This window comes from Scyliorhinus canicula, chromosome 16 (assembly GCF_902713615.1).
Source record: "Scyliorhinus canicula chromosome 16, sScyCan1.1, whole genome shotgun sequence".
Taxonomy (NCBI): domain Eukaryota; kingdom Metazoa; phylum Chordata; class Chondrichthyes; order Carcharhiniformes; family Scyliorhinidae; genus Scyliorhinus; species Scyliorhinus canicula.
The window spans coordinates 11400738-11425599 of NC_052161.1; the positions used below are offsets into that span (position 1 = coordinate 11400738).

At 45.2% G+C, this 24862-nt stretch overlaps 1 protein-coding gene across 1 annotated transcript; it reads right to left on the reverse strand.

Moving 5' to 3' along the window:
* Positions 1-1432: 1432 nt before the first annotated feature.
* borcs7 (BLOC-1 related complex subunit 7) lies at positions 1433-20085 on the reverse strand. The gene is made up of 5 exons (XM_038822162.1): positions 19897-20085; positions 11647-11709; positions 9285-9328; positions 6897-6917; positions 1433-2645 (listed from the first exon to the last, which is right to left on the reverse strand). The coding sequence occupies exons 1-5, from the start codon at positions 20026-20028 to the stop codon at positions 2594-2596; spliced, it is 312 nt and encodes a 103-aa protein (XP_038678090.1). The 5' UTR covers positions 20029-20085; the 3' UTR covers positions 1433-2593.
* Between the last annotated feature and the right edge of the window lie 4777 nt (positions 20086-24862).

The following is a 24862-nucleotide window of genomic DNA, read 5'->3' on the forward strand; positions in this document are numbered from 1 at the left end:
GTCATTGTGTGGACATTGGGCTGCTATGGACTTAGACAGAGAACAGAAGTTTTTTTGGCCTGCCTCTCTATCTTCATTTTAAAAGCTACTTCCAGACTGCTTGGTAACTTAAAAGAGATCATTACTTTCTGGAAGGAATTCAAATCTGCTTTTGAAAAGGGGGAAGAGTATCAGTAACCAGTCTTATACCAGTGAGAATGCCGTGTTCGGCCACACCTTTGAAAAGGGGTTTCTGGTTTTACTTGGATTTTGTTATTGAATTGGAACAGTTAAAGGGGAATTCATTAAGGGTTATAGATAATTACTGTAGCTGTGTGGAGTCTTTGTTTGTAATTTAAAAAAGGTTCTTGGTGTGTGAGCGTGATGTTTATATAAATGTTAACTAAATTCTTAGCATAAAGCTTGTTTTGTTTTGATTAAAAGCGCCTCAGAAGTCTGTTGAATAACACCTGAAAGGCAGGCTCTTGTCCTCATCCTAGCCAAGTTCAACAAAAAGTTATAGGTCAGGTGAACTTCATAATATACTTTTGAGCTTTTTCAACCCTGGCCCATAACTCTCCACAGATGCTGTCAGACCTGTTACGATTGTCCAGCATTTTCTGGTTTTGTTCCAAATTCCAGCATCAGCGGTAATTTGCTTTTATCAATGGGTTCAGAGATGACTGCACAATGCGCAGACTCTGCTACATGTGGGGCAGGTGGTGGTTGGATAGAGGAGTTACTTGGGAGTCTGTGCCTGCTCTCAGACTTCTTGGCTTCGCTTCTGAATGTTCCAGACAAAGTCTCTCACTGTGTTCCTTGTTTTCCCCGATGAACTTTCTCCATTATGGTCGGTCATAAGCCAGGATCTCCCATGTGTCAGTGGGGATGTTTGAACTCTTCAGGGATGCCAAAGCATTTTCACCATCTTCCTGGGAGTCTCCTGCCAGAGAGTCCCCACCCGCTTTATGCATATCACAGATAATTACTTTCCTTGGCAATTAATGCTAGCACTTTCCAATTACTCTCCCAGTCAATCACAAAAAGCACCCCATATTTGTTATGCATGCAGTTCAATACACATTTACCAATTTAAAAAGCTCTGCTGATTTTAGGCTGGGTCAAGTCTTCAAGCAGTTTCAATCAGCTGTTCATTAAAGTGTGATTCTTTCATGATAAGATTCTGTATGCGACTGTAAAGAATTTGGAGAGGCAGATGCTAAATGTCAATTAACTGTTTTTGTTGAATGCATGTTTTGGATTTATTCTGTACCGCGTGTAGCAGAGGTAAAGTGAATCATCACCATTGTACCAGCTCCAAGCACAGGGGACTACTAACAACAGAGTTGAAGCAAAGGTCTTGATTAAAGGGTATCAGTTAAAAACTAGTAGTTGATAAAGAAATTCAGGAGCAGGAAGAGATGAAAAATAAAAATGTATCCACTTCAAACACTTTGTTTCAATAATTCAATTTTAGTTATTAAACTTAGCTTTGTGACAAATAAACAATGTATACATTTTTGACACCACAGTGCATGGATCTGTTCTACAGAAGGTTCCACTACAGTCAAACATGAAGCCTCCATGTTGTTAACTTGCTGCTTCTTACATTTACTCACTCTTGGACAAGCCTAAAACCCAGTATACAGGATGAGGCACAGTTTGCATACATATATGGGCTGTAAGGGCCCACATTAACATGGAGAATGGAGGAAGACACACTAAGGTAGTAGTTGTAGTTGTCAAAGAAAACCTGGGATTGCTCCATTAGTGGATGTAACAAAACATTAATGTCACTTCCCCTGAAAGGACAAATATCAGTGAGCATAATATAACGTGAGGCTTTGAAAGCCCCTTTTACAATGCTAGCATCAAAGCTGTTCAAATAAATATACAAAACATTAACTTTATGCTTCAAAATAAACAGCTATAAATTACATCCCAACCCTTAATACATAAATCCCCGACGTTGACAGGGTGGCATTTATGTTTAACCAAGGAAGTATTAATAGGACTTGCAAAACATCTAATTAATGGTAAACTGATTCTGTCATTCAAGGCTACATTTTAACATTGCCAGATGAACCAATGTGAGATTGTAGCCTCAGCCTTGTAAGAAACATCAAATATTAGATAATAACAGCGTTAACTGTTCAGACTGTTGTCCTGGAATGCATCAATTCTAAACTTGTAACAACGCATTCACATATTGAAAACCTAAAAGCTGGTTTAAGAACTGCATACATAACTACTAAAAGTTGCATTGACCTGTTCCAAAGAGCCCCTGAATGTGCCCCTGCCCCTCCCCCTTCAATCATGGCAATGTAAAGGACCATAGTTAATATTGTTGCTATAACAGTCTGCATATAAGCACCACCAGCACGTCAGTAGGCAATAAGCACGCTGTGTTCCACACGAGCAGAATCCGCTATTTATTCATCATCAGCACCAGGTCGAAGCAGCATTTGGTTAGGTTCTGAATATTGCACATGGAAACTGAATGGAATTAAAGTTTGCTTCAGTTTATGCTTCTTGTTGGGCGATAGGACTGACAAATAATTCTTTGCGCACACACACACACACCCCTGGGATTCATCGCCATGCATCTTCCGTCTCATTTCAAGAGATGCTTCAGCTGGTCCTGAAGGTTTGTAGAAAGTTCAACACTGTCAAAGTTTCATTAAGGGAGAGAAAAAAAGAGTGGTTAATTTGATCTGGTAATCTGATTTTATGCAAACTATTTGTTAATAGTTTTACAAATAACACTGGCCTCCTTCCTTCATGATTTTATTTTATAATTCAGGATAATATGAAATAAGTCGTTCAGACAGAGATATTCACACCTTGAGATACACTTGTTTAATATTTGATGACACCATCTTTCAATGCCTGAGATCATAGGTGATATTCTATATTTGTTCTCATTCAACTGCAACAAATCACACTTACAGAAATGACAGAAAATAAAACTTATTTCAGCCTGTGACTCACTCGGAATATCCAATTTTACCCAGAATTTTCGGCTCTTTCACATTCTTTCCATCTGTAAGGATGATCTGACAGCTCAACGAATGAAGTCATGGCTCAAAGCCCTGAAGCACCTTTGCGATGTAGAGGTTGTATTTAGGAGCACCGAGTGGGATTGCAGTTCATGGATCACAGGTAAAAGACAGCTGCATAAAAGCAAATGACTGTGGATGCTGGAATTTGAAACAATCAGAAAATGCTGGGAAATCTCAGCAGATCTAACAGCAACTGTGGACGACTCTTGTCAGTGCTAGAGAGAAGCTAAAGACATAGAACATACATAAAAAATACAGCACAGAACAGGCCCTCTGGATCCTGCTTGATCAATTTGCTCTCTGTGGGTGGCACGGCAGCACAATGGGTAGAAATATTGCTTCACAGCTCCAGGGTCCCAGGTTCGACTCCCGGCTTGGGTCACTGTCTGTGCAGAGTCTGCACGTTCTCCCCGTGTCTACGTGGGTTTCCCCCGGGTGCTCCGGTTTCCTCCCACAGTCCAAAGATGTGCAGGTTAGGTGGATTGGCCATGCTAAATTACCCTTTGTGTCCAAAAAGGTTAGGTGGGATTAAGGGATTAGGGTGGAGGCGTGGGCTGAAGTCGGGTGCACTTTCAACGGGCCGGTGCAAACTCAATGGGCCGAATGGCCTCCTTCTGCACTGTAAATTCTATTCTATGCTATGTTGTAGATTATCTCCCCAAAATCTCACCTTTCTGTCTCTCTGTAATCAACTCCAGCCCCACAACCTTTCGAGATTCTGCGCTCCTCCAATTTAAGCCTCTTGAACATCCCTTTTTTTTAACTGCTCGACCATTAGTGGTTGTCCCTTCAGCAGCCAAGACCCCAGAGCTCTGGAATTTCCACTGCAAACCTCTCCATCTCTCCTCCTTTAAGATGTTCCTTAAACACAAGTTGTTGTTATTGTTGTCCTGCAAAGCGTATGATTTTCAAAGCATTTGTAACACATGAATGAGCTGGATGTCTTGTGGTCGAGGGAGTGGGATACCACCTCTGAGCCAAGCCCCAGGACTTGACAGCCAAGAAAGCTGTATTCATAACACGGCCAAACAGGTTAACTGTCAGCCTGCAAATCCTTCTGACACATGCCAATGGCAGGTGGTAAAGATTCATGGTCATCCAAGTGATGGAAAGAACGTTGTCAAACATGTTTTTGTCATCCTATGTCGGGGGGGGTGGCGGGATTCCAGGATTTTGACCCAGCAACAATAAAGGAAATGTTCCGTCAGGATGGTGAGTGACTTGGGAAGCGAACTTCCAGGTGGTGGGGTTCCCATGTATCTACTCCTTGGTCCTTCGGTGGTGGCCGTTGGTTTGGAAGGTGCTGTCTGAGGACTTTAGGCGAGGTCCTGCAATACATTTTGTAGATGGTACACACTGCTGCTACTGTTCATCAGCAAAGGGAGTGGATGTTTGCAGGTGGGGCGCACATCAAGTGGGCTACTTTGTCCTGGATGAGCTTCTTGAGTGTTATCGGAATTGCACTCTTCCAGGCAAGTGGAGATTATTCCATAACAGTCCTGGTTTGTATCTTGTAGATGGTGGACAGGTTTAGGAGTGTCAGGAGATGAGGTACTCGCCGCAGGATTCCTAGCCTCTGACCTGCTCTTGCAGTCACAGTACTTGTGTAGAATTCAGTTCCTGTTCAATAGTAACCCTCAAGATGTTGCTAGTGGGGGATTCAGCAATGTCACTAAACGTCATGGGACGATGGTTAGCTGCTCTCTTGTTGCACATGGTCATTGTCTGGCACTTGTGTGCCAGGAATGTTACTTGCCACTTGTCAGCCCAAGCCTGGATATTGTCTGGGTCTTGCTGCATTTGAACATAGACTGCTCCAACACCAGAGTTGTGAATGGTGCTGAACATTGTGCAGTCATCAGTGAATATCCCCACTTCTGACCTTATGATGAAAGGTAAGTCATTGATGAAGCAGCTGAAGATGGTTGGGCCGAGAACACTACCCTGGGGAACTCCTGCAATGATGTCCTGGAGCTGCGATGATTGATCTCCAACAACCACAACCATTTTTCTTTGCATTGGGTATGTCTCCATCCAGCGGAGAGTTTTCCACCTGGTTCCCATTGACTCCAGTTTTGATAGGGTTCCTTGATGCCACACTGGGTAAAATGCTGCTTTGATGTAAGGGCAGTCACTCTGAGCTTATCTGCAGAGGCACAGGAAACGTCAGGGTAAAGTTTCAGGGTGCAGGGATATTCAGTTATGTTGAAAAATATGTGAAAATAACTCTTGTCAGAAACTGGGATTAAAGGTTTAGATTTGATTTGTAAACTGTGCTGACCTCTCCCTTTAATTCAAGCTTCAGGTTCTCTGACATACATTTGGTGTAATATTTGTCCATTCTTTACACATTTACTATGGTATTAGACAATCCACCATGCATTTAATGCTAATAGCATGCATGTAACAAAGCATAGAATTTAATACAGCATCATAATTGCACTTCTACAATTTTCTTCCTCATGTACAGTAAGTGTCCATTTTAAGTTAATTCATTCAACGGCAGTTTGCTTTAATGTGTTACAAGGTTGGTTTGCACATCGGGACTTCCTCTTTAGAGTCGTTTTCCGCTAGGGCCTCTGTAGTACCACATGATCCGATCGCCGCCATTTTGGAGTGCGAGAGGACTTGCATTTGAGGCACCAGCAAAAAACCCCCAAGTGGTTTTGTGCAAACAATACCCATGCCAGAAGTGACCACAACTCTGCCCTCACTTGCTTTTCGTGTGGCCCATTCACTGACCCCTCTCCTTCTCACTGCCTCTCTCCAGCACGCCACCCCTCTCCCACTTATCGTTTCCCTCTCCTCTCGCTCGCTTCCTCTCTGGGTCGTCACCCTATCCCGACCTCTTACACAGCAAGAGTGGGAGGGATGGAGAGGGAAGCAACGAGCAGGGAGGTCAGGAAGTACGGGAGAGTCAGGGATCAGAAGTGGTGGCCAAGACAAAGGGAAGGCGGTAGCACAGTGGTTAGCTCTGTTGATTCACAGCACCAGGGTCCCAGGTTCGATTCCCAGCTTGGGTCACTATCTGTGCGGAGTCTGAACATTTTCCCAATGTCTGCGTGGGTTTCCTCCAGGCGCTCCGGTTTCCTCCCTCAAGTCTAGAAAGACGTGCTGTTAGATCATTTAGACATTCTGAATTTTCCCTCAGTATACCCGAACAGGTGCCGGAATGTGGCGACTAGGGGATTTTCACAGTAACTTCATTGTAGTGTTAATGTAAACCTACTTGTGACACTAAAAGATTTTTATAAAAAGTTTTCAGGAATGTAAATACAATGTTGAGAGGAATTACTGTCCAAAAAATTATCTCAAAGTGCTTGACAAGAAAGAGAAACAAACTTCAGCACCAAGTAGGAAGGAATATGGAAAGTACGTGGAGGACATTGAAAAGGGATTGGGGATTTTTGGGTACAGCTTAGGCCATGCCATCAAAATATTGTCTGGAAATAATCATTTGGGAAGAGAACGAAATTAGGTTATTACAGGCGGACAGTCACTATCCTGTTTTTTCTGGTTCTGACTGATCTGTGTTTCTAACATTTTATGTCTTTCATTTAGATTTTCAACATTTGTATCAGCCCCACTCTGAGACTGGACCAGAGTGTTTGGAACCATGACGTCCTAGACACGGAACAAAGCTTCCAACTCCTACTTCTACCTCTGTAACATCACATATCTGGCCCTGCCACAGCTTATTTTCTTCTGAATGTCTCATTCACATGATCGGAGCCTGGCATTACATCCCGAGATGGAGAGATGAAGACATTCTTTAGGTCCAGAATAAGCCCAGGTGACCATATTTTAATCAATTAAGTTTCGGCATGTGAGAATGACCACATAGCAAATACTCACTTTTTCTGTATAGCTTCCTGTCTGTGAAAGAGGAAAAGCTTAGGATTACTTAAATAAATGTAGTTTCTCCACAGACATAGAACAGATATTTTACCAAAAGCAGCATTTTCTATATTAAGAAAATAGGCCTGGATTCTCCGTCCCCACCGAGCCACATTTCCGTTTCACCCTGCTGGCCGGTCAATGGGGTTTCCCATTGTGGGGCTGCCCCATGCCGTAGGGAAACCCCCGGGCTGCCGGCAAAATGGAGCATCCCGCCGGCGGATAATCCAGCCCATAATTTCAGTGAACCATTTTCCGATGTTAAGTTTGAGAATCACAAACAGGAACCTTAAACAAAGCTTACTACTGGGCGGCGAATGTGGAGAAGGTGCGGTGCGGAGCTGGGTCAGAGGGGATGAATCGCAATGGGTCAGAATAGAGGAGAGTTTGTGCAGGGGGTCGGGATTGAAAGCACTAGCAACAGCGCCGCTCCCGATAGCCCCGGGGAAATACTCAGGGATTCCGGTAATAATAGCCTCATTGAGAATTTGGAGGCAGTTTCGCCAACACTTCGGATTGGGGGCAGGGTCAAGGGAAATGCCGATTCGGGGGAACCACAGATTTGAGCCAGGGAGGTGAGATGGAAATTTTCGGAAATGGGAGGAGAAGGGGATTAAGACACTACAAGATTTGTTTCTTAGGGGTCAGTTTGCAGGATTGAAGGAGCTGGAAGCGAAGCCTGGGCTGAAGCAGGGAGAAATGTTTAGATACATGCAGGTTCAAGATTTTGCCAGAAGGGAGATACAGAGCTTCCCGGTGGAGCCGGTCTCCACATTGCTGGAGATGGTGCTGACGACAGGGGGACTGGAGAAGGGGGTAGTGTCGGCGGTTTATGGAGCTATTGTGGAAGAGGAGAAGGCACCACTGGAAGGTATCAAAGCAAAGTGAGAGGAAGAGTTGGGAGAGGATATGGAGGGGGGGTTCTGGTGTGAGGTGCTCCGTAGAGTGAATGCCTCCACCTCGTGTGCGAGGTTGGGGCTGATACAGCTGAAGGTGGTCACACCTCACTAGGGCGAGGATGAGCTGATTCTTTGAAGGAGTAGAAGATGTGTGTGAATGTTGCCGGGGGGGGGGGGGGGGGGGGGGGGCTAATCACGCTCATATGTTTTGGTCCTGTCCAAAGCTAGGGGATTACTGGAAGCAGGTTTTTTAAGGGTAATTTCTAAAATGGTGCACATGAAACTGGACCCGGGCGGCCATATGCGGGGTGTCGGACCAGACACGGTTGGAAACGGCGCGGAGGCAGATATCGTAGCCTTCGCCTTGTTGATCGCCCAAAGGCGGATCCTGATGGGTTGGAGAGCAACCTCTCCACCCTGTGCCCTGGCGTGGCGGGGGGGACCTGTTGGAATTCTTGACTCTTAAGAAGGTTAAGTTTGAACAGAGGGGAAGGATGGAGGGGTTCTACAAATCATGGGCATTATTCATTATGAACTTTCAAAAACTGGATAACATCGAACATTAGTTGGGGAGTGTGGGTGGGAGGGTTGGGGGGAAGGGGGGCTGTGTGTGTTAATGGTGACTATGGGTGATCCCTAATTCCTTTTTGTCATTTGTTTATGTGAACATGCGGGCTAATGTTTGGGGGTTTGGTGGGAGGACGGGATCGTTGTTATTGATATGGGGATTGACATATCTGTTACTGATTATTGTGTATTGTTGGTGGGTGTAAATTTGGGAGAAAATGTGAAAAAGGAGAATAAAAAATATTTTAAAAAAAAACTTAAACCAAGCCAATTACATAGGTATGAGGAGCTTATCCTGGAGGACAACTTTGATGGACCCTCCTTCAGCAACAAGCATGTGCGGAGAGCAAAATGACTATCTTTCAGGAGGGTCCCAATAAGGCCAATCTTGTAGCGCATGGAGCAAGAGGAACCCCAAAGCATAAATTGATCAGTGAAGGTAGGTTTGGGGGAAGACAGAGAACCCATTAGCAAATTTCTCAAGGAAAGTACTGACTGTACTCAACAATCCATGCTTACAAAACTCAGAACATAACTCACAACATTAGATGTTAATATTTGCGCAGCCTGAAGGAAGATAGGCAGGGCTGGAACATTGCATACTCTTGAGTTAATAATATATGTACTGTTTCCAAATATTATTCAAACTAAATGATTTCCTCTTCCCTAATCCTTATTACCATGAACATTTTTACAATCCATTTCTCTTGCAAAGGTAAATTTCCCAAATTTTCTTTTTATATTTTCTCCACTGCTCCTGCGTTCCTGAACATTATTGCCAGAGGGAGCTCAGAACCGCGATTCCTGATACTGAAATAATTTAAGAAATTCTTAAAATATTGGACAGGAGAAAGAAAGATGATAAAGGAGTGGCACTTACTGGTACTGCAAATGTGTTGTTATAATTGACATTTTGCGTAGGCTCTGTTGAAAACAATGATGAACACATTAATATTGTGAAGACATGAGATAATCAACAAAGAGCCTGCGATGACGGCATTACTTCCTGAAAAGTCAGAGGAGTACATCCCAGTGTCCTGGCCAATATTTATCCCTTAACCAACATCACTGAACACATATTACTTGATCACTAGCATTCTGTTGTACATTGCAACATCCATAAAGTACTTCAGTGGCTATAAAGCGATTTGAGAACTCCAGAGGATTGGAAAGGGGCCATATTAGTGCAGTTTTTTATTTCTTATACAATTTCCGACCTACAGTATTAAAAAAAAATCAGTTTTTCTCCGAGGTGTATTTTTTTTTATAAGTAAATGGTTTATTTTATATCCACCAATCCTTATATCACTTGCACGTGCACAATTTGTTTTTTTTATAAATTTAGCAAACCCAATTCTTCTTTTTCCCAAATTAAGGGGCAATTTAGCGTGGCCAATCCACTTACCCTGCCCACCTTTTTGGGTTGTGGGGGTGAGACCCACGCAGACATAGGGAGAATGTGCAAACTCCACACGGACAGTGACCCGGGGCCGGGATTGAACCCGGGTCCTCGGCGCCATGAGGCAGCAGGGTTACCATTGCGCCACCGTGCTGTCCCACATGTGCACAAATATTGACACACTCCCAGGGACTCTGGGTGTACCTACACCTCAGGGAGTGCAGCGGTTCAAGAAGGCAGCTCACCACCACCTCAAGGACAACTAGGAATGGTCAATAAATGCTGACCGCCACATCGCGTGAATGGATAAAAAATATATGGACAGTCTCTGGGGATTGTGAACAACATCGGGAAGGACTTTTTCAGTTGATAATTTCATTGGTTTACTGCAGGCATATAGCAGGCAAGCCCTCGAAAATCTGATCAGTTTATGGGTCCCACTTTGACAACCAGGAGAATAGTGAGGTGACGTTCCACTCCTCCTTTCCTATCATTCCTTACCCCACCTTGCTAATGAAAGACCAAGGTTACTGAGGTTATCAGTGGATTGTAATCAACAGCAATCTGATCATTTATATTCCAAATGAGAATATACCAAAACACCTTAAAAGCCAATGACGTGTAGTCACTGAACAAAGAACAAAAAGAACAAAGAAAAGTACAGCACAGGAACAGGCCCTTCGGTCCTCCAAACCCGTGCTGCCCGTCTAAACTAAAATCTTCCACACTTCCTGGGTCCGTATCCCTCTATTCCCATCCTATTCATGTATTTGTCAAGATGCCCCTTAAACGTCACTATCGCCCCTGCTTCCACCACCTCCTCCGGTAGCGGGTTCCAGGCACCCACTACACTCTGTGTAAAAAAACTTGCCTCGTACATCTCCTCTAAACCTTGCCCCTCGCACCTTAAACCTATGCCCCCTAGTAATTGACCCCTCTATCCTGGGGAAAAGCCTCTGACTATCCACTCTGTCTATGCCCCTCATAATTTTGTAGACCTCTATCAGGTCGCCCCTCCACCTCCGTCGTTCCAGTGAGAAGAAGCCGAGTTTATTCAACCGCTCCTCATAGCCAATGCCCTCCATACCAGGCAACATCCTGGTAAATCTCTTCTGTACCCTCTCTAAAGCCTCCACATCCTTCTGGTAGTGTGACGACCAGAATTGAACACAATACTCCAATTGTGGCCTAACTAAGGTTTTATACAGCTGCAACATGGCTTGCCAATTCTTATACTCAATGCCCCGGCCAATGAAGGCAAGCATGCCGTATTCCTTCTTGACTACCTTCTCCACCTGTGTTGCCCCTTTCAGTGAACTGTGGACCTGTACACCTAGATCTCTCTGCCTGTAAATACTCTTGAGAGTTCTACCATTCACTGCTGTAAGGTTAACAGCCAATTTGCGCACAGCAAACTCCCATAAACCGCAACGTGCCAATGATCAGATGATCTGTTTTACTGATAATGGTTGTGGGGAAAATATTGTTCAGAACACTGGGGAGAGCCCTGCTTTCACTTATACCCACGTCTGAAGGTAGATAGGGCCTCAGTTTAAAACTGCATCCAAAAGATAGCACCTGCGACAGTGCTGTAATCCTTCAGCGCTGCACTGGGAATTTCAGCCTAGGTTTCATGTTTAAGTCTCTGGAGAGAAACCTGAAACCTGTGACTCAGAGGCAAGACGGTGCCAACGCTTATATTGCTGCTGTGGTTTCTGACAACTATGTCGTCAGATGTTGTGCTCTGGGAACCGGCTGCGAGGTGAGCAGCAATAAACGTGACGGTTATTACAGGAGCATTTCAGCGCTTTGGTAAATGCGCTATCAGGGGTGAAGTACTCACATCCTCAGAGTGTAGTATAGAGTCCTCCTGCATCACCATGTTTCGAGCTGCCTGGCCAAGGAGCTGGAACGGGGGGAAAAAAACATCAAAATTTACTCCCTAAAATACTGAACACTGTGGCGATTTTGTAAAGTGCATTGCCAAATAGGAATATTTCCATTACAGAAGCTTTCCATTTGTGGTAACTTTAACTGATGTTGATTTGAAAGGAGAGAATGCTAGTGGAGCTGTATATCAAACTAGAGAGGGACTAAAAAAAAAAGAGGTGCATTTAGAGAAGTGCCTTTCACACATTCAGGACATCTCCAAAAGTAATTCAGTGGCTGTGAAACACGTGATATGCTTTCACCACCATTATGAAGACAAATATGGCGGCCATGTCACCCACATCAAAATTGCACAAAGATGAAAAGCTAAGTGACCAGAATCTGTTTCAGTGATGGCTGACAGACAACAGCTGGCCAAGACACTTAATTTTCCTTTGAATATCGGCACATGATTTTTACATCCACCTGAGGGGACATCAGTTTTATATCGCGTCAGAAAGAAAATATCTCAGACTGTGCAGCACTCCCTCAGCACTCACAACAGCGCCTATACTTCCTCAGGAAACTAAGGAAATTCGGCATGTCCACATTAACCCTTACCAACTTTTACAGATGCACTATAGAGAGCATCCTATCCGGCTGCATCACAGCCTGGTATGGCAACTGCTCGGCCCAGGACCACAAGCAACTTCAGAGTCGTGAATACCGCCCAGTCCATCACACAAACCTGCCTCCCATCCATGGACTCCATCTACACCTCCCGCTGCCGGGGGAAAACGGGCAGCATAATCAAAGACCCCTCCCACCCGGATTACTCATTCTTCCAACTTATTCCATCGGGCAGGAGATACAGAAGTCTGAGAACACGCACGAACAGACATAAAAACCGCTTCTTCCCCACTGTCACCAGACTCCTAAATGACCCTCTTATGAACTGACCTCATAAACAATACACCCTGTATGTTGCATCTGATGCCAGTGCTTATGTAGTTACATTGTATATCTTGTGTTGCCTTATTATATATTTTCTTTTATTCCCTTTTCTTCCCATGTACTTAATGATCTGTTGAGCTGCTTGCAGAAAAATACTTTTCACTGTACCTCAGTACACGTGACAATAAACAAATCCAATCCAATCCAATCCAGTACTGCAGCGAAATCTGCCTCGATTGTGTACTCAGGAGTGGAGTTTGAGTCCAGTGGCTCAGAGGCCAGAGTTCTGTCAAATTGACACTTAGCAAATGACGATGAGACAAGATCTGCGGAGGGCAGCAAGCAGAAAACCCACAGGCCAAAATAAAAGATATTTATATTCAACAACAACTTAAGAGGAAAGCTAATTTTTCAGCCAGAATAAACCATTATGGATACAACAGCCTTGAAACACAAAGTGCAGTTTCTGAACAGAGAGTTCTCTACCTTGGCTACACTATCAAGATAAGGGCACAAACGACTATAATTCCCCAAACTAAACACATTGTACCTACGAAAATACAAAACAAAGAGCATGACATAATCTACTAAAAAAACAAGTCATAAATCAATACACTTTTAACCCTGTGCCAAAATGCTTTGTACTTAATGGCCTTAATTCATTCCATCAAATTCTTCCCACTACTACCATGAACACCTACACAAGTATTTAATACCTGCAGCTGTAAATTCTATCTCCAGATACATGCCAACGGAAAATCGAGAACTGTACTAGGCAGTTTCAAAGTTCTGGATTTTTTAGTGTATGTGGTAATCACTAAGCCAGGCGACAGCCTCCGCAGTGGCTACGTGGAGCTCTCCGAGCCCTCTGCGGAGTTTTGTCGATTCCCGGCTGGGTCACTGTCTGTGTGGAGTCTGCACGTCCTCCCCGTGTGTGCGTGGGTTTCCTCCGGGTGCTCCGGTTTCCTCCCACAGTCCAAAGATGTGCGGGTTAGGTGGATTGGCCAGGCTAAATTGCCCGTAGTGTCCTAAAAAGTAAGGTTAAGGGGGGGGGGTTGTTGGGTTACGGGTATAGGGTGGATACGTGGGTTTGAGTAGGGTGATCATTGCTCGGCACAACATCGAGGGCCGAAGGGCCTGTTCTGTGCTGTACTGTTCTATGTTCTATGAAGCAGTCTTTAGTGATGTGAGTCATTGATTGGGGTGCACCACAGCTGGAGTTTGGATTCTCTGTGAGGCCTACTTGTGCCAATTTGCTGCACAAAGGCCTTGGCCAGTGCGGGAACAGTTGAGTGCCCAGTGTTGGTGCGGCAAATTGAAGCCGGGTGGGCGGCTGTGGGATCGGAGATGAACAAGTGGATTTTAATGGTAGTGTGTTGGTTCCATTCCTGCCGCCACAGGGCTCTTGCTGCTATTCCTCTTAGCCATACAGGCTGGTGTGATGGGAGGCGAGCAGCGGGTGGATTGATAAGGTCCTTGTGTAGCGGCAGGCTTGGGTTGTAGACCTTCTCCAGGAGCTCTCTTGTTGCAATCTCCTTTGTGTGAGGGGAGTTGAGTTGGCAGGAGGGTAGCCGAGGCGATACAGAGTGTTGTGTTGAGCTGGGTATCTACAAGGCTGGTATGGGATGAGATGTCCCAGACTGGTACACTGCGCTCTACAGTCGAGTAGACGATGGCAAGAGCCGAGATCCTTAAGGTTTGAGCATCTCCACCCAAGAAAAGCCAGCAAGTTTGCCGAGGAGGTGGTTTTGTTTTGATCTTTGCTACACTACACAACAATATTGCAAAGCTGGCCAACGGCACCTTCAGCAGCAACAGTCTCAAAGTATATTCCACCTCCACAATACCAGCGCATGAGTGAACTCAACATCTTGAGACTGAATCACATACCACACCCAGTTTATCTTGGTGTCACCCTTGATCGAATACTGACATTCAAAACCAAGACAGCAGCAAAATTCGGATTGACACATGAGTGCAGAGTGCATACCTCGACTACACTGTATCAACTCAACGTTATTACAAATGCAGCTCTTCCTTGAGACTTTTTAGTGCCTGGTTGATGCTCTGGAACTACAAAGCTGAAAAAACAAATCTCTTTTTATATAAAGAGCTTCCATCTCACAGAGGAAGCAGCAGGCCAATCCATAATCGAACAACCTGCTCCGAAAACTCTGCTCACAGTTTGACATCGGAGACAAATTCCACCACAGTAGCTGCAACAATCTATGACATTCTACAACAACCCATGCTATTCAAAAAGTGTCAGCTCACCCTATCTGACAATGTTAACGGATCCTTTTAAAAAAATTCTAGGACCCAGACACGTAGCCAAAAAATAGTCAGCCCTTCCTTGGATCATACCCTATCTGTATATCAAGTTTAATTAAAATCTATCATTCATTTTTGAGATATATTCCTTACAGACAAACAGGGGCAAAAATTTCATCTCTGCTTCAGTGATTTTTCTTTTGCTTCAGGGGCAAATATCACTTTTCCCACCAGTTCATTTGGTGACAATACTCAATATCTGGTTTAGCTCAGTGGGCTATGCAGCTGGTTTGTGATGCAGAACAAGGCCAGCAGCGCGGGTTCAATTCCCGTACCAGCTTACTCGAACAGGCAGCGGAATGTGGCGACTAGGGGCTTTTCACAGTAACTTCATACTTGTGACAATAAAAGGTTATTACATCCTCAAACCAAACAGGTTTTCAGAAATATAGAAAACTATTATTTTATAGAATTCAACACCCACTCCTAAATAACACAAACAGAGCACAAAACGTTTCCACAATGCATTTTGCATCAGTATTGACATTTGTTCTTGAATATGCTGTGAATCAAAGCAGCAAGTCACATCCATTCATTGAAAGAACAACCAGTACAGCATCACATCTTTCATGAACGTCACACTTTACATACAATGGAGTATTTTGGCATGCGGTAAACGTTCAGCACTGAAGCAGGGCTGCACTGCCAGGAAAAGCTCAGTAATTCTTTCCCCAAGCTTCTCCACCGCTTTCATTCTTCAAGAAGCTCCTTAAAACCTACAGCATTGACCAAGCTTACAGCCATTTGCCCCGATTACAGGAACCCCACGAGCAGCCGAGAAATCGCAGGAGCGGTTCACAGGGCAGAATCTAAGGTACATTCTGTTAAGGAGCGGAGCGGAGACGAGTGGTTGGACCTGCTTACCTTCCCAAGATGCTGTCTGTCCAGCATCCTGGGAAGGTAAGCGGGGAGTTTAAAAATCTAGCTCGGGGACGCGGCCCTCCTTTTCAGGAGCGTAGTGAAGGCGAACGGTTGGACAGACAGCATCTTGGGAAGGTAAGCAGGTCAACGGTGAATCTGAGGTTAGACTGGGGAGAAACTGAAGAGGGACGTCACAAGAGGGCTGTGATTAGATTGGCCAAGAGAGGACCTGCTGGTAAGTAGTGGTGATAAGTAGTTTCTCTTTTCATTTGTCTATTTCTTTTTTCTTTTTTTTTGGCATTGCAGTTGTATAAGTTTACTTAAGGTTTAAGACATAGCAGGAGATCCAAGAACCATGTCATCTTCCTCATGTGCGATGTGGGAATTCAAAGTCACATCCACTGACTCTGGCTCCTTCACGTGCAAGAAGCGTGTCCAGCTGCGGCTCCTGTTAGACCGCTTGATGGCTCTAGAGCTGTGGGTGGACTCACTTTGGACCATCCGCGATGCTGAGGATGTCGTGGATAGCACGCTCGCCGAGTTGGTCACACCGCAGGAGAAAATTACTGAAGGAGATAGAAAATGGGTGACCAAAAGCCAGAGCAAGAGTAGGAAGGCAGTGCAGGTGTCTCCAGTAGTCATCTCCCTGCAAAACAGTTCTACTGATTTAGATACTGTTGAGGGAGATGGCTTACCAGGGGAAGGCAGCAGCAGACAAGTTCATGACTGGCTCTGCTGCGCAGGAGGGCAGAAAGAAGAATGGCAGGGCTATAGTGATAAGACACTCAATCGTAAGGGGAATAGACAGGCGGTTATGCGGATGCAATAGAGACTCCAGGATGGTATGTTAACTTCCTGGTGCAAAGGTCAAGGATATTTCGGAGCGACTACTGGACATTCTCGGAGGGGGGAGGAAACAGTCAGTTGTTGTGGTGCAAATAGGTACCAACGATATAGGTAAAAAAAACGGGATGAGGTCCTAGAAGCTGGATTCAGGGAGTTAGGAGTTAAACTAAAAAGTAGGAGCTCAAAGGTAGTAATCTCAGGATTGCTACCAGTGCCACAAGCTAGTCAGAATAGGAATGTCAGGATAGATAGGATGAATGCGTGGATCGAGGGATGGTGCAAGAGGGAGGTATTCAAATTCCTGAGGCATTGGAACCGGTTCTGGGGGGAGGTGGGACAAGTACAAACTGGACAGTCTGCACTTGGGCAGGACTGGAACCAATGTCCTTGGTGGGGTGTTTGCTAGTGCTGTTGGGGAGGGTTTAAACTAATGTGGGAGGGGAATGGGAACCGATGCAGAAAGTCGGAGGGAAATAAAACAGGGACAGAAACAAAAGGCAGTAAGGGGGAAAGTATAAGGCAGAGAAGCCATAGTCAAAAATAAACAAGGGCCACAGTACAGGGTACAGTAACTAAGGAGAGCTCAGTGAATAGGCCCAGTAATACTAAACGGAATAAAATGGGAAGTAAAAACATAAATGAAAGTGAAGCAGCAGGTTATTACATGAAGATACAGGTTCAACGATAAGGAAAATTAAGAAAGAAGTTAAAAGGAAAAATAAATTGGGAGAGGTTACTGATAGAGGTGTTAAGATTCAAAACAGAGATATAAAAGCCAACATAAGGGTACTTTACCTGAATGCTCATAGTATTCGGAATAAGGTAAATGAGTTGATGGCGCAAATCATTGTGAATGACAATGACTTAGTGGCCATTACTGAAACATGGTTAAAGGATGGTCACAACTGGGAGTTAAATATCCAAGGGTATCAAACTATTCGGAAGGACAGAGCGGATGGTAAGGGAGGTGGTGTAGCTCTGTTATTGAAGGATGACATCTGGGCAGTAGTGAGGGATGACATCGGTGCTATGGGGGATAAGGTTGAATCAATTTGGGTGGAAATCAGGAAGAACAAGGTGATAAAGTCACTGATAGGAGTAGTCTATTGGCCATCAAATAGTAACATTATGGAGGGGCTGGCAACAAATAAAGAAATAACTGATTCCTGTAGAAATGGTACAGCAGTTATTTTGGGGGATTTTAATCTACATGTTGATTGGTTTAACCAGGTCAGTCAAGGCAGCCTTGAGGAGGAGTTTATAGAATGTATCCGCGATAGTTTCATAGAACAGTATGTAATAGAACCTACGAGTGAACAAGCGATCCTAGATCTAGTCCTGTGTAATGAGACAGGATTGATTAATAATCTCATAGTTAGGGATCCTCTCAGAAGGAGCGATCACAATATGGTGGAATTTAAAATACAGATGGAGGGTTAGAAAGTAAAAGCAAACACTAGTGTTTTGTGCTTAAACAAAGGAGATTACAATGGGATGAGAGAAGAGCTAGCTAAGGTAGACTGGGAGCAAAGACTTTATGGTGGAACAGTTGAGGAACAGTGGAGAACCTTCCAAGTGATTTTTCAGTGCTCAGCAAAAGTTTATACCAACAAACAGGACGGTAGAAAAAGGGAAAACCGACCGTGGATATCTCAGAAAATAAGGGAGAGTAGCAAATTGAAGGAAAAAGCATACAAAGTGGCAAAGATTAGTGGAAGACGAGAGGACTGGGAAATCTTTAGAGGGCAACAGAAAGATACTAAAAAAGCTATAAAGAGTAAGGTAGATTATGCGAGCAAACTTGTTCAGAATATAAAAAGATAGTAAAAGTTTCTACAAATATATAAAACAAAAAACGAGTGGCTAAGGTAAATATTGGTCCTTTCGAGGATGAGATGGGAGATTTAATAATGGGAGATGAGGAAATGGCTGAGGAACGGAACAGGTTTTTTGGGTCGGTCTTCACGGGGGAAGACACAAATAACATGCCAGTGACTGATGGAAATGAGGCTATGACGGATGAGGACCGTGAGACGACTGTTATCACCAAGTAGGTAGTGATGGGCAAGTAATGGAGCTAAAGGTAGACAAGTCTCCTGGCCCTGGTGGAATGCATACCAGGGTACTAAAAGAGATCTAGGGAAATTGCAAATGCACTCGTGATACAAAAATTCACTAGACTCTGGGGTGGTCCCGGCGGATTGGAAATTATCAAATGTGACACCACTGTTTAACAAAGGAGGTAGACAGAAAGCAGGTAATTATAGGCCAGTTAGCTTAACTTTGGTAGTAGGGAAGATACTAGAATCTATCACTAAGGAAGAAATAGTGAGGCATCTGAATGGAAATTGTCCCATTGGACAGACACAGCTTGGGTTCATAAAGCTGGAATTTGAATTCAATAAACCAAAATCTAGAATTTAAAGTCTAATGACGGCCATGAAACCATTGTCAATTGTCATTAAAACCCATCTGGTTCGGGAATGTGCTTTAGGGAAGGAGATCTGTCATCCTTACCTGGTCAGGCCTACATGTGATCTCAGACCTACCCACAGCAAGGCAGTTGACTCTTCAATGCCCCCAAAAATAGACAATAGGGCAGCACCGCGGCACAGTGGTTAGCACTGCTGCCTCACAGCGCTGAGTACCGGGTTCGATCCTGGCCCCGGGTCACTGTCTGTGTGGAGTTTATACATTCTTCCCGTGCCTGCACGGGTCTCACCCACCCCTCCCCTCCCCTCCGCCCAAAATGGCATGCAGGGTAGCTGGATTGACCACGCGAAATAGCCCCTTAATTGGAAAAAAAAGAATTGGATACTCTAAATTTTTTTTTAAATAGGCGATAAATGCTGACCCAGCCAGCGAAGCTCGCATCCAGTGAACGAATAAAGCTTCAACTCACCGGTAGTGGAGTGCTTTGGGAAGTTGTGCCCTCAAGACAGAGGCACCATGGTGCCAACCTGCTCAAAACCTCTGGACTGGGTCTTTAACTCAGGACCTTTCTTGTTGGTAGGGGGGGGTGGGGGCAAGGGGTGGGAATGTTGGCAAGCTGGCACCTCATACCGAGATAAGAGATTTCTGAGCCACTGCTGAACGGGGGCAGTGGGACGACTTCTGAAGGTGCAGGGATCACCTGGGCTGAGGGTACCTGGCTCTTAAAGGGGAGGGCCAGCCAGGGGCATTTTCTGTCGGTTGATTTATTAAAATAATCCCCTCCCCTCCCCCCCGATACCTCGGAGCTGCGGGAACCTTTCAGTATCTGCTTGGTGAGCGCGATCACATCGGTGGTGCAGGTGGAGACTTTTTCCGACAATAAACCCTTCGCCGGCTGCCCATATCGGGCCTGCTGATCAGCGGCCGCCATCTTGCCCGGGACGGCCGGCCGGCCGGCGGACGGAGACCGAGAGCGAACCTTCCGCGTTTCAAAAGTGCCATGCGGACGCTGCAGGGACTCCCTCCCCCAGCAGCAGCAGCTGCAGCACCGGGACTGGGGTCTGGGGTCTGCATTCTGCACCCACCTCCCGTCTTCCAAACACATTCAATCTCAACCATTTGAAACCTTCCAAACAAGAAACTCGATTTTGCAAACGTATCAGCCCGAAACATCAGGATAAAACCTTTTAAAGGTTCAGTTGCATTTTACAGCCTGCCTTACAAGAATTTAAATTTGGTTTTAAAAACTTCTAAACGAGAGGTCGATTCCTTTTTTTTGGCAGTTTTAAGAACGTGCATTGTGAGATTTTATATTATGCAAAGTCAAAATCTTGCAGCAGAAAAAGGGGCTGTTCAAATTTTGTGGCTTGGTATGGCAGATCTTGAGTATCGCTGAAAAAAGTCAGTGTTGTCGAAGCTTTTCCCTTTGCACTCATCAGAATGAATGCAAGAGGGTAGTGCAGTGGTTAGCACTGCTGCCTCACGGTGCTAAGGACCCGGTTCGATCCAGGTTCACTGTCCGTGCAGAGTTTACACATTCTCTCCGTGTCTGCGTGGGTCTCAGCCTCACAACCCAAAACATATGTATAGAGTAGGACTGGCCATGCTGAATTGTCCCTTAATTTAAAAAAAGAATAAATGCAAGAATGCCAAATTTCAAAGGGAGCAACAATTGATACTGCATGAGAAAAGCTGCTGATTGGTTGGAAAGTCAGCTCTGATTGGTCACAGCATTACCGTGAGGAACAAGTCAGGGAACTGTCGTCCCCTGATTATCTTACATGGGTTGTTCGTGTAATTCTTAATACATTCAGGATTGCCTAGTAAATGCTGTCCAACTGCAAAATTACATCTAACTTTAGACATTATTGTGGTGAATTATATATCTCGCCTTACATGTATTGTGTCCTTGTGGGCTCTGTATACGAACCGTTGCGCGGCTCTGCCCATGGGGGAGATGAGGAGTTTGTACTGGGCTCCACCCTTGGCTCCGCCCATGGCTCCTCCCACTAACCAGAAGTATAAAGCACTGCAGTCGTAAGCCTGCTCTCAGTTCCTCTCGTCGCAGGCAGGCTCAGTTGTAAGACTATTAAAACCACAGTTTACTTCCAATCGTGTGTCTAGTGAATTGATGGTCACATCAATTATGTTCTGAGCTTTGTGAGCACAGGTTGGTTAAGTACAGTCTGCCTGTTGCAAACAGCTGAAAGGATGTGTTGTACGATACAATCCACCAATCGTTGGGACATACAGCCTATGTAACTGGCATCACACCAGCACTGATATTCATATAACACATTACTCACTTGTGTGCTGGGTAGAACTTTTTTTGAGTTGACGGCAGCATCCTTTTTGTGGAAAATACCCCTCGTGTTGGTACTGCAGAGTAGCTGTGTGAAACGGCTAGCTTCAGCCGTTGCTTACATAGATTGAACACTTTTCAGGCCCTAAATCAACAATCAGAAATGGAAAGCATTTAAAGAAACAATTCATAATGTTCAACAAAAATACATTCCATTGTAAAACAAAAATCTAGCAAGAAAGACTCTACGTAGTGATGATATCAGAATTTTAAAAAAAAGAGACTTGCAATGATGCAACAAAAAAAAAACAGTGGCAAATCTGAAGATTGGGAATGTTTTAGAAACCAGCTGAAAGCCAACTAAGTGTTGATAACAAGGAAAAAATAGAACATGAGAGTAAACAAACCAGAAATCTTAAAACAGAGTATAACCGTTTTTATAAATATATAAAAAGGAAGACAGTAGCTAAAGTAAATGTTGGTTCCTGAGAAACAGAGACAGGAGAAATTATCATGGGCAGTGAGGAAATGGCAGAGGCATTGAACAAGTACCGCGATTCTCCGCCCCCCACGACGGGTCGGAGAATAACGGGAGGGCCTTCCCGACATTTTTCCCGAACTCCCGCTATTCTCCCCCCCCCCCCCCCCCCCCCCCCCCACGGCCACCTCACGACACGAATTGCTGCTCGCCGTTTTTTTACGGCGAGCAGCGATTCTCCCCTATCCGATGGGCCGATTTCCCAGGCCTTTACGGCCGTTTTCACGAACTCCAACACACCTGCTCTCACAGTTTGTGAAAACGGCCGCAAAGTACCGTTCTCGAGAACCATGGCACCGATCGCGGGCAGCAGGTCCGAACCCCGCGCACTCTTTGTTCCTCCGCCGCCCCGCTGGATCAGTCCGCGGGGCTGCTGAGGGGCATAACGGCCCGCGCATGTGCGGGTTTCACGCATATGCGTGATGACGTCATCCGCGCATGCGCGGGTTGGAGCCGGCCAATCTGCGCATGCGCGGCTGACGTCATCATGCGCGTCAGCCGCCGTTACCTTTGGCGCGCGGGCTTAGCGAAGTTCGCTAAGCCTGCGATGCCAAGGTTCACGGGGCCCCGCTGCTAGCCCCGACCGGGGAGCAGAATCGGGTCCCGGGAAGGGGCGCGGAGGCTGCCGTGAAACACGGCCAGTTTCATGGCAGCCTTCACGACTCTTCGCATTTGCGGAGAATCGCGCCCTTTGTGTCTGTCTTCACAGCGGAAGACTTCCGTACCAGAGATACTTACATTTACATAGAATTTACAGTGCAGAAGGAGGCCATTCAGCCCATCGAGTCTGCACCGGCTCTTGGAAAGAGCACTCTACCCCCTACCCAAGGTCAACACCTCCACCCTATCCCCATAACTCAGTAACCCCACCCAACACTAAGGGCAATTTTGGACACTAAGGGAAATTTATCATGGCCAATCCACCTAACCTGCACATCTTTGGACTGTGGGAGGAAACCGCAGCACCCGGAGGAAACCCACGCACACACGGGGAGGATGTGCAGACTCCGCACAGACAATGACCCAAGCCGGAAACGAACCTGGGACCCTGGAGCTGTGAAGCGATTGTGCTATCCACAATGCTACCGTGCTGCCCCTAAAAGAATAAGGGGCTAAAAAAGGTGAGGAAATTAGGGAAATTAATATCAGCAGAAGAAAAAGTATTTGAGAAACTTAGGCAGCTAATATCTAACAAATCCATTGGTCCTGGTGGTCTACACCCCACAGTTCTAAAAGAGAAAGCTGCAGAGTTAAGGGATGTACTGGTGATGATTTTCCAAAAGCCTTAGATTTGGGAACAATCCTATCAGATTAGAAGTTGGTAAATGTTACAATGCTTTTCAAGATAGGAGGAAGAGAGAAAACAGTGAGCTACAGGCCGTTGTTGAGAAATCTGTTATTAAAGAAGTCTTCATGCACTTAGAAAAGGATAGTATGCTTGGCACAAGGCAATATGGCTTTACTATAGGGATTTTGACAAATTTCTTGAAGTTTTTTGAGGATGTAACTAGTGGGAGAGATAGAGAGGAACCAGGAGATATAATATATCTGAATTCCCAAAAAGTGCACACAAAAGGTTTATAGGCAAGATAAGAGCTCACAGAGTTAGGGGTAATATTTTAGCATGGATAGAGGATTGGTTAACAGATAGAAAGCAGAGAGTAGGCAAAAAACAGAGTCTTTTCAAGCTGGCAGGTGGTATATTGTGTAGCGACTCTAAAGTAATGTCGTGACTCTAAACCAGCCTCTAACATTGGCCTTGTGCAAATATCTGAGCTGGTGGTTGCGGGTATTAGGTCAAGTTTCAGAGTTTCTTCCTTGGAGCTCTCTTCCTCTCCTCCCTTTTCCACGGAGGAGCTGAGCAACCAACAGTTCTCAACCATCTGAAAACACAAAAGTACAAAGGGAGGGAATGAGGCAGGAAAAGGGCGAGTGGTGAAGGGAGCAGACAGTCCACAGTCTGCAGTTTCCATTTCTTGGCAGCTTTCAGGATGAGGCTGAGGAGCAAATGGGGAGGGTCAATAGTCAGCAACTTTAATAGACTTGGTAACATTGCGTGCCACTGACTCTGTGGCACCAGTGCCCATGATATGTGGCCCATCTTGCTCAAGGCTACTGAGGGTAGTGTATGGATTCTTTGTAGCCCTCCGCCAGTCGTCTGTCTCTCCTACCCGTTGTGGGCCACCTTTTCCTGCAAGAGAGGAATAGAGAAGACTGCCAGTAACAGTGTGCCAGTGTATTTGGTTGATGCCATAGCTGAATAGCTGGAGATATGTGGAGACAATGGGAGGTGAGTGTGAGTGACAGACATGTGTGGGTGAAGAACAGTGAAAGGATGTTAGTGGTAAGTCCCGAGTGGTGTGGCTCCTGGGTGGATGATGACAGGTGTTTCACAAATGTAGTGGGATGAGCCTCAGAGAGGTAATTATTACGGCACTGCTGCCAAGCTTGTGGAATTCAGGACTCTGGCATTGACCACCTTTGCCACTTTCACAGGGTTAAGCTGTTGTGCGTTTTCTCTACTACTTGGACTTTACTGTGGCTCTGTTCCAATTAGGGCAATCAGTGGATTTGCTGTCTTTCTATATTGTCTATGTCCGAATGCTTAGAGTTGTCAGGTATCGAATGATACCACCACAAGTTTCAACCGGCTATCGATCAAAGAGCCAAACACCAGTTAGTTAGTTCAAGATCAAGGGTTCTTTATTTACAGACAATCAGTCATGCAACATAAACACTACTAGTTAACTACACCTATTACTAAGACAACCTGTACTTAACTTCGGGCACCCGGCTTAGGTCGGGAAACAGTGGCCGCTTTTCAATTCTGGATCTCTTGGGTTCGAAGGGGTAACTGCTGCTCAGCTGGGCTCATCCGTCTGCTGGTGGGCGTTGAACTCGAACTTGCTTCTGGTGTTGCTGCGA

Excerpts from the sequence above, each read along its gene's own strand:
- borcs7 (XM_038822162.1), bottom strand. The coding sequence starts at position 20,028 with ATGGCGGCCGCTGATCAGCAGGCCCGATATGGGCAGCCGGCGAAGGGT. Across the intron at positions 6,918-9,284 it reads ACAACACATTTGCAGTACCA|ACAGGAAGCTATACAGAAAA; the intron begins GTAAGTGCCACT and ends CCTCTTTCACAG. Across the intron at positions 2,646-6,896 it reads CAGGAAGCTATACAGAAAAA|TGTTGAACTTTCTACAAACC; the intron begins GTGAGTATTTGC and ends AAACTTTGACAG.